Source organism: Erinaceus europaeus, chromosome 11, assembly GCF_950295315.1.
Source record: "Erinaceus europaeus chromosome 11, mEriEur2.1, whole genome shotgun sequence".
Taxonomy (NCBI): Eukaryota; Metazoa; Chordata; class Mammalia; order Eulipotyphla; family Erinaceidae; genus Erinaceus; species Erinaceus europaeus.
In genome coordinates this window covers 74,284,251-74,294,101 of record NC_080172.1, presented here as the reverse complement: position 1 = coordinate 74,294,101, position 9,851 = coordinate 74,284,251, and the positions used below count along the sequence as shown (strand labels likewise).

At 35.7% G+C, this 9,851-nt stretch overlaps 1 protein-coding gene across 1 annotated transcript in view; it reads right to left on the bottom strand.

Annotated features, from left to right (window-relative positions):
- Positions 1-1,256: 1,256 nt before the first annotated feature.
- Positions 1,257-9,851, bottom strand: part of BRDT (bromodomain testis associated) — a 55,184-nt gene continuing 46,589 nt past the window's right edge. The window contains exons 15-18 of the mRNA XM_007524676.2: positions 7,031-7,131; positions 4,011-4,216; positions 2,600-2,771; positions 1,257-1,455 (exon numbers count right to left, since the gene is read on the bottom strand). Of these exons, the coding sequence (XP_007524738.2) occupies positions 1,387-1,455; positions 2,600-2,771; positions 4,011-4,216; positions 7,031-7,131 (548 nt within the window). The 3' untranslated portion in view covers positions 1,257-1,386. The remainder of the gene's footprint in view (positions 1,456-2,599; positions 2,772-4,010; positions 4,217-7,030; positions 7,132-9,851) is intronic.

Here is a 9,851-nt window from a genome sequence, read left to right as displayed (position 1 = left end):
CAATGTTTTTACCCAACTTCAGGCTCGCTATCAAATTCAAGCAAAAACTGCCATAGTCATGGGCTCCAAGAAACATGCCTAAATTGGACTTCTGAACTTTCTTCCAACCTAAAATTCCTAATCTCATCCGCTCTATTCCTACTTTTTGGTCCTTGTTCATTAACTGTTTTGTCTCACTTTATTCCTGCCACCTTCCAGACACCAAGTTGCAAACGCTACATGATTCCACCCTGACTTCTCTGGGCAGACAATCTCATTAAATGTGTCCTGGAACCTCACTTCTCCAGAGCCCTACCCACCCCACCAGGGAAAGATAGAAACAGGTTGGGTGTATGGATTGACCTGCCAATGCCTAAATCCAGTGGAGAAACAACTCAGAAGCCAGAACTTCTACCTTCTGCACCCCCAAAACAACTTTGATCCATATTTCCAATGAGGGAGAAGTGATCAAAGGAAGACAATAAAAGGGCTCTGAACTCTAGCACCATCACGTCCCAGCGAGAGAGGATGAAAGGGGAGAGATATTTGGATGTAGTAATAGGGTTATGTGTGGCTTGTAGGGGAAGAGAGGATTGGACCTGGAAGAAAGAGAGGGCAACTATGTACAAATATAGACAGATAGTTGTAGAGATAATGGTTAGCTCATGTCTGCAACCTTGGAGAGTAATGATGGTTTGCAATGGAGAGACATAGGATTCAGAACTCTGGTGGTGGGAACAGTGTGGAAGGTTCTTATACTAAAAGAATAGTATTAAAATATTATAAATACTATAATTTTATAAAAAGTATAAAAACCTAATACCTAATACTCAGAGAAAACCAGCATTACTTACTAGAAAGGAGTTAAAAATTCCACAAAAACTTTTTTCTTTTTCTTTTTTTTTTTTGTGAAACCAGGGCCTGTGCATGCATGATCTCACTGCTCCAGGCAATAATTGTATTGTCAGAAAGGTCATGACATTTGTTTGTTTTTCTATGCAAAAACAAGTCATGATTTTTCCAACAACCCATTATTTTCATTCAGATAAGCAGAAAGACAGAAAGGGCAAGACAGAATAGCACAATATACTCTTAAATATTTTCATTTTTAAACAAAAGACAATCTCTTGAATCTATTGCTTAAATAGGACCTATAATATATAGCAGACAATTATTTTTAGGACAAATAACATTTGGAAATTTATTAAAAATTTAAATAACCAATATAAAATATACTATAAACTATGTCACTAAAAATAAAAATATAGCTATTAAAATGCTAGTGAAAATTGTTTAATCATCTTAAAGCAATCAAAATACAATATAAGATTGGAATCTTGGTGTCTGAAAGCAATCATTTTACTTTCATATCATTCACTTTAAGTTGGTTAATTTAAATATTGACTTTTAATCAAAGTTGTTTTCAAACATTGTCATAATGTCTCTTTGAAGAGTCATATCAATGGTACCCGCCATCTGTAGAAAAGAAAATTTAAATATTACTTCAAAACATTTTAATTGCATCTATATAGAAGTTCAACACAGAATAGATCACATAAAATTACCAATTTTTGTTAAAATATTTCTTATGTGGTAAATGAATAAGCTTTAACTTTTTCTGAGAAAGCACTTAACTTGACAGAGAATAAGAACATGAACTAAGTCACTGTTTCATATATTCCCGTAACCATAATAGTGCTAGGCACATAAAAAATTACTTTCTGAATACACCAAAACCTTACCTGTATGAGAGAACTAAAATATGAAATATTAAAGAAGCTGTGTTTTCAATTCTATCACTAACTGTATAACCTTTATTTTCAAAATTTGTTTATTAGTTCGATGGGGTTTATAGTAAACAATATTTATACACCTTTCCCATATTTGGGAGCTACTCTCTTCCCTGATTCAACTTTCTGGTCCTTTTTCCAGCCATAACATCATCTCCCCAGACAATAACTTGGGTCCACTAGCATATGAGATGTCAGGCTCAAGAAAAAACTAGTATAGTTACAGGCCCTTAGGAACATGACTAAAATAGGCCTACAAAAAAAAAAAAAAAAAATAGGCCTACTAGTTATCTACAAAATGGAGGCTCCAAATCTTCATCTGCAATATTCTTACCTTCAAGTTCATGATTAGTCAACAGTTTGTTTGGCTTTATATTGTTTACTTTTTTTTTCCTCCAAATCATTTTAGTGGAGGAAACACTGGTGTTCTGGACAGGTACTGATACAAGGGTATAGCCTCTCATCTCCTGATGGTGCTGGCATACCACTTCCACCACCTACCTAAGTCTTTCTCTACAATGGTCCCAGTACACTCTCCCGTCCACTTCCTCCAGAATCTTTTACTTTGCTCTAATACAACACACCTAACCAGCTTCACTGTACATTTTCCTTAGTTCCCACCTATGAATGAGCTCTACCTGGATTTTTCTACTTGTGTTAAGTGAGATTATGATTTTTTTTTTTAGTCCAGACTGATCTTAGGACCTGATCCTCACTAAAGAGGTACTCCATTGTTACTGAAAAATTATATAAGATATATCTTCTGCCATGTAAAAGATACTGCTCTGCTGAAGCTTTTTGTTACACCCAGTAAAGAAAATGTCACTTACTGCTTCTCTTCTTCTCCGCTCTTGCTCTTTCTCCCTTGCTAAATTACGGTCTTTCAGAAGCCAGAGTTTGGATTTATCTTGCGATTCCAATGACTGATGTTCTTTCTGCTCTTCTCCAAGGCATTTGTTTTGCATTTTATTTGAAGATGATTCTAGAGTGAAGCTAAGATCCCTTAAAGAAAGAGAATAGCTGAAATTAGGCTTCAAGTTACTTGAAAGTTTGTATTACACATACTGGGGCAGATCACTTGTCATGCATTTATGAATCTCTGAGTTCAGTATTTGGTACCACACAAGAGCAACAAGGAGTACTCCTGAATGGTGATTTGTGCTCTCTCTGTATCTATCTCTCTCGTTCTACAAACAAACAAAAAGTTGAGCCGGGAGATGGCTCAAAGGTAATGCATAGTGACATCTTGGGTTTAATATCTGGCAAAACATTTTAAAAATAAGTTTATATTACAGGCACAAGTTACTAAGTAACAAATGTAAAAGTAGTGCTCTAGATATCCCCATTTCATTTGTCATGATGTTATTTTAAAGGTTTTTTATGTCAAAATTTTCAGGACAATCTATATTAACAAAAAAAGAAGGCTTTAGAAAACCTTAATAAAAATGTATAATTATCTTCTTAGATATAGACAGAAGTAACACTAAGAGATTTCTGGAGAATAATGTCCTCATAATTTAGTAACATTAATATGTGTAATATGACTTAATTAAGCATGACTATCTCTTTTAAAAAATATATTTACAGTGCTTGTAATGATAAAGAATGAGTCCGATGGGGCAAGGCAGTGGCGCACCTGGTTAAGTGCACACATTACAATGCACAAGGATCCAGGTTCAAGCCCCTGGTCCTCACTTGCAAGGGAAAAAGCTTCACAAGTGGTGATGCAGGGTTGCAGGTGTCCTTCTGCCTCTTTCCCTCTCTCTATCTCCCACACCCTTCTCAATTTCTATCTCTATCACCCCCCCCAAAAAAAAACCCCTTCTTTGTAAGCCATTTCCTGCCCCTACAATTTTATTTATTTATTTTTGCAATTTTATTTTGGTTGTTGCCACTGGAGATCCACTGCTGTGGGCTGACTCTTTTGGATAGAAAGTGTGAGAGATGGAGAGATACACAGAAACAAAGCTTCCCAGCTGCCATGGTGCTTCCATGTGGTATACATGGAACCTACATATACTGGGGAGCATAGCAAAGCAAGTGTTCTCCCAGATCTATCTTGCTTGTCCTAAAATTACATTTTACTTTCTGCAATTATAATTTTCTGTATTCTAATAGATAGGTGAATGTGTCACTTGACAAAAATTAATTCAATACATTTAAAATACATTTCCAAGGCCCCAATACATTTAAAATACATTTCCAAGGCCCTGACCTCTTTTAGTCCTATAAATTACATACCTGTGATTCTCTTGAAATACTTTTGGTTCCTTTGTGTTCTGTTCCAGATGTTTCCGTATTAGTTCCTGTGTTCGAGCTTTTACTTCCTTTTCTATTGCTGCTTTTCTAAATTGATTGAAGAGCTCATCTGATGATTTCATTACAGCTGATGGTTTGACTGGTTTGCCTAAATTTTTCCAGGAGTCTGCATTTTTAATCTTTATATCCTAAAACAAGTATTTGACTCAGTCTATGTCCATAGATATGAATTCTATATTAGAGGAAAATCTGGTTTGATACAGTTATAAGACAAATAAAGACTATAAAAGCTTTGGAGGTGCCAGGCTGCGGTGCCCCCGGTTGAGTACATGTTACCATGCATGAGGACCCAGGTTGAGCCCCTGCTCCTCACCTGCAGGGGGAAAGTTCCATGAGCAGTGAATCAGTGCTGCAGGTGCTTCTCTTTCTCCCTTTCTATCCCCCCCTCAATTTATTTGGCCTATCAAAAAAAAAGAGTATAAAATTTTTGATGCTTTACTAAAGTTAAAAGAGGGGCTGGGTGGTGGTGCATCTGGTAGACCACACATGTTACAGTGCACAAAGGCCCAGGTTCAAGCCCTTGGCCCCCACCTGCTGGGGGAAAGCTTTACGAGCGGAGAAGCAGGATTGCAGGTGTCTTTATGTCTCTTTCCCATTCTATCACTCCCTTCTTTCTCAATTTCTAGCTGTCTCTACCCAATAAATAAGCAAAGATAATAAAAAGATATGTAAAAAAGGCAATACATTCATAAAAATATAAAAATAAAACAGATCATATAAACTTAAGTATTCAGCTAGGAACAAGAAGTATATACTTGTTATTTATTGCAATTCAGTGTTACGGGAGGTGGTGCAGTGATAAAGCTTTGGACTCTCAAGCATGAGGTCCTGAGTTTGATCCCAGGCTGCACATGTGCCAGAGTGCTGTCTGGTTCTTTCTCTCTCCTCCTATCTTTCTCAGAAATAAATAAAATCTTAAAAAAAAAACTATTGCAATTCAAAACATGTGTGAAGGGTATGGCACTTTGCAAGGAATATAAAAATAAATCTCACTATAATAAAAATGTAATGATTTCATAGGAATCATACTTTCTACATAGAAAAATATGCAACCAGGGGCCGGGTGGTGATACACCTGGTGAGTGCATATGTTGTAGTGCTCAAGGACCCAAGTTCGAGCCCCTGGTCTCCATCTGCAAGGAGAAAGCTTTGTAAGTGGTGAAGCAGTGTTACAGGTAAAGTACAGTAGAGTCATAAGTATAGTACAATATTTTCTGAGAATATTCTTGAGGTAAACGTCTTTCTTAGGTATGTATCAAGGATGAACTAGTTGTGACCACTGTTTAAAACTGAGATATGACACAGTCTAAAAGCTCAGTGATGTCCAATATAAATACATACTATAAAACCTTCTAGTAGTCACATTAAAATAATTTAAAGAAAATAAAATAATTTGAATGTAAAATTATTTCATTTAATAAAAATTATTCAAAGCATTATTTCAGCATGTATTTATTTTTTTAATATTTTATTTATTTATTCATGAGAAAGATAGGAGGAGAGAGAAAGAACCAGATGTCACTCTGGTACGTGTGCTGCCGGGGACTGAACTCAGGACCTCATGCTTGAGAGTCCAATGCTTTATCATTGCGCCACCTCCTGGACCACTTCAGCATATATTTCTGTTTAATGTAGATGCAAATGTTCAACAAAGTATTATTAAACAATACATTAAAAGGATTATATGCCATGAAGTAGGTATATAATTGATTCTAGAAAGCATGGTTCAGTAGTCACTGATATATCACATTAAATAAATTATAAATAATTTTTATAAATTAATTAAATGATTAGAATTATATGGCTGTCTATCACAGGGAGATGAGAAATTATAACCATGTGTTGACTATGGCAAGTAAAATCATTTGGGTGAACAATAATTATATGTTTATGTCAATCATACAGAAAAAGCATCTGACAAAATTCAGCATCCATATATGCTAAGAACTCTCAACAAAGTAAGTAATATCTCAGTATATTAATGTCAGAGTGTACACCTTAGGTTTGAATCTGGCACCACATGGAAGTATTATGGAACTGTGCAAAGTAGCTTTATGGATGGCACAGCCAATAAAGAATGAAAATGCTGGCCTGGGAGCAATGGCATGGTGAATGTGCAAAATTCTGCCATTGTGTTACAAAAATAGGGACTGTATAAATATCTTTCATAATCAGTTTCTGAAGAGACTCAAAAGCTTAGAACAGTGCTTGATGTATCTAATGTATCCCAAACATCTATAATACTTGAAAGAATGATCAGTATGTATTTCTTTGTTTTGTAATTTGGGCTCCAACCAGGGTCATTGCACATTGTAACATGTGTGTTCAACCAGGTGCACCACCACTCAGCCTCTGTGATGTTTTAAAATCAGGTATCTGATATGCAGTAGTATCATAGAACATAAGCACAAGAACTGAACACAGTTTGGCCCCGAGGGTCATGCATAGGTAACCTTTTTTTTTTTTTTTTTTCCTCCAGCGTTATCACTGGGCTCAGTGCCTGCACTACGAATCCACTGCTTCGAGACCATTTTTTTCCATTTTTGTTGCCCTTATTCTTGTTTTTGTTATTTCTGTTGTTGTTGTTGACTAGAATAGAGAGAAACCAAGAGAGGAGAGGGAGATACAGGGAGGAAAGAAAGACAGACACCTGCAGACTTGCTTCACCATTTGTGAGGCAACCCACCTGCAGGTAGGGAGCCGGAGGCTTGACCCGGGATGCTACACCAGTTTTAGTGCTTTGCGCCACATGCTCATGTGCACTTAACCTGCTGAGCTACTGTCCAGCACCCCTAAAGGTAACTTTTTTAAAAAGTTAAAAACTAGGTTTAGAGATTTTCATTCAAGTTAGGGCTTCGCTTCAAATATATCTTACACAACTTTCAAATTCAATTTTTTAAAAATTCCTCCAAGATGTGTGAGAACAATATTATTATTCTTACCTTCTGCACAGGAACTTGACATTCTGATTCAATCATTATTGTTTCCTTATCGCCAGACTGATGTGTCACAGTTTGACTATTCAAATATTGTTCAGAATCACCTAGATGCACACATTTTTGGAAGAATATAATTAAGATTTTATCTTATTTGTGCAAATTTTACTTTCCCTGTTGAGGTCAGAAACTCTTGATTATTCTTAGTTGGAAAGCTGCTATACCATAAAATAAACATTGTTCACTGAAATTTTTTATTGTATAAATATAACACTAGACCTTACCTACCCAAACTTATTTTATCTGTCTCCACGGTATACCACCAGTTCTTCAATGTATAGACAGACCTCAGCTCCAGATTTGGATACTTATTATTTTTTAATAAAGAATGAAAGAAAATGAGAGGCAAATGAGGAGGCGATACAGTGGGAGAAAGAAGATATCAGCAGCACTGTTTCATCATTTCCCTCACTACAGGTGGGGACCAGGGGATTATACTCAGGGCCTTGTGCATGGTAATGTGTGTGCTAAACTAGATGTATCACCTGGTTTGTTTAGACCAAGCCAATCATGGTAATCCTGCCTTCACACAAGTGGATCATTTAGGAAAGAGAATACCTAAGCCAATGTAGCATCTCTGGGAAAGAACTCCTTTATGGTCAAATTGAGAACAAAGAAAGCATAATAAATGGAGAATTAAGATACTTCCAATAGCTAGTGTATAGCCTGACAAGACAGGGTGATAGGTCTTATTTAAGAAGTAAAAATTACATGTACTTAAAGAAGTAAATTCAAAATAACCTAGGACACACACATAGCAAAACACGTACCCTACTCAGTAAGCTATCTCTCTGATTCCTGAATATCTTTTTAAAAACCATCTCATAACCATCTCATAAGAGAGAGAATCCTCACAGTTTGGTCTTTCATCTTAGTCTTAATAATGGCATTTTCAATTATCAATGGAGAATCATCAGTCATTTTGAATTTACTTCTGTCCTCCCAACAGAATTCCTTGGGTGAAAACAGCTGCAGGAAGAACCACAAGTTGAGAAGTTGAAACCTTGTTTTGCTGAAATGTGAAGCGGTAAACTGTATTACTCAGATATAGCCTGGCACAGCCTGGAGCCCACTCACTGTACTATACAGTTCCCCAGGTCTCTTCTGCATCTCCAGGTTCCCTCCCATAAGGTTTACCAGACCCTCATTCTCCTTGTCACATTTTTATGAACAAGAGTTCCAAAGCTACATCTATAGTGACACCTGCTGGCCAACAGGTGTCACTAAATATGCAAATAAAACTATTCTGCATACCAGAGAAAACCATGGAGGTTTCTACAGAAAATGAGAACAGAAGAAATTCATAATGATACAGAACTGCAGGGATTATTAGGAAAATAAATTAGAAAAGTCATCATGATGGTTTTTCAAATGAAAAATTCACAACTTATAGTATAGAATGAGGTTAATAAAGAGATAGAGGAATTCAAGGGGGCTTTTCACTTAACAGATTGAAGATTTGTAGGCAAACTTCCAAGCAGAAAATCAAGATGTGATACATATTACTAGTGAAATTCAGGCTCAGTTGGCAAGCTTAAGGAGTAAAATCAATTGGCATAGGATAGAATATTAGGATCAGAGGATAAATTGACCACAAGCTCCAAATTGGAAGAAATGGACTAAAAAATGATGCAGCATTAAACATATCTGACTCCACTGGAAACGTAAATATAAGGGGTGACAGGAATTCCAGAAAGATAAGAGAAGGGACCACAGGCCATGTTCAAGGAAATAACAGTTGAAAGTTTAACCAAATATGGAAAAAGACTAGAACATAGAAGTTCAAGCAGTGGAGAGTACACTCAAATCCTTGAATACAAAACAACCTACACCAAGACATGTTACCATAAAATTATCAAATTCAATGGCAAAGAAAATATATTGCAAATTTCTAGAGAGAAGAATAAAGTTATGTATAAATGCAGAAATACATGCTTTCATTAGACTTTTCAGCAGAAACCTCAGAGGTCAGGAGAGAATGAAACAACATATTATGGTACTTAAAAAATAAGAACTGTCATTCATGAATACTTTACACTGAAAAATACTTAAATATGAAGTGAAAAAGATGTCTTCTTGGACATTAAAAAAAGCTAATAGATTTTGCCCTACCCAGCCTATATTATAACAATTCCTTTGTTTGAAGAAGAAAGTAAAATAAAAGAAGAAAATAAAAAGTAAATCTTTAGCAAAGTGATAAATAGTAAAAACAGAACCAGAAATATACCCAGAGGCAGTATTAGATGAGGAAATATGAAAAGGGAGAAAGAAATGCATAGAATCAGTTCAATCAAATTATAAGACAAACATAAGAGTCCATTTTACACATGAATTTGTATAAAATAATAATAATAATAATAATGGGGTGTGAAAGAGAGCAGGAGGAGAAAGGGCAGCAGCAGCAAATAAACTGTCTTTAAATTTTTTGAGAACTATTGTGATTATCACTGAGATGGTGGGGCAAAGAACTTTGATGGTCTGTGCGAAGTTGCACCCCTCTTATCCTATCTATGGTTTTGTCAATGTTTCCTTTTTATAAATAAAAAATTACAAAAAAAGAACTTTGATGGTGGGTGTGGTACTATACCCTATAATCTTATTATCTTTTAAACAACTATAAATCACTACTAAATTTTTAATGAAAAATCTATTTTCGTTTTAACAATTTTGATATGCCACCCCGGTGACCATAAAACAAAATGCAGGGCTGACTTGTAGAAGACAAAAATGAAGAAATGGAGGGTCTAGTGGGGGTTGTATTGTTATG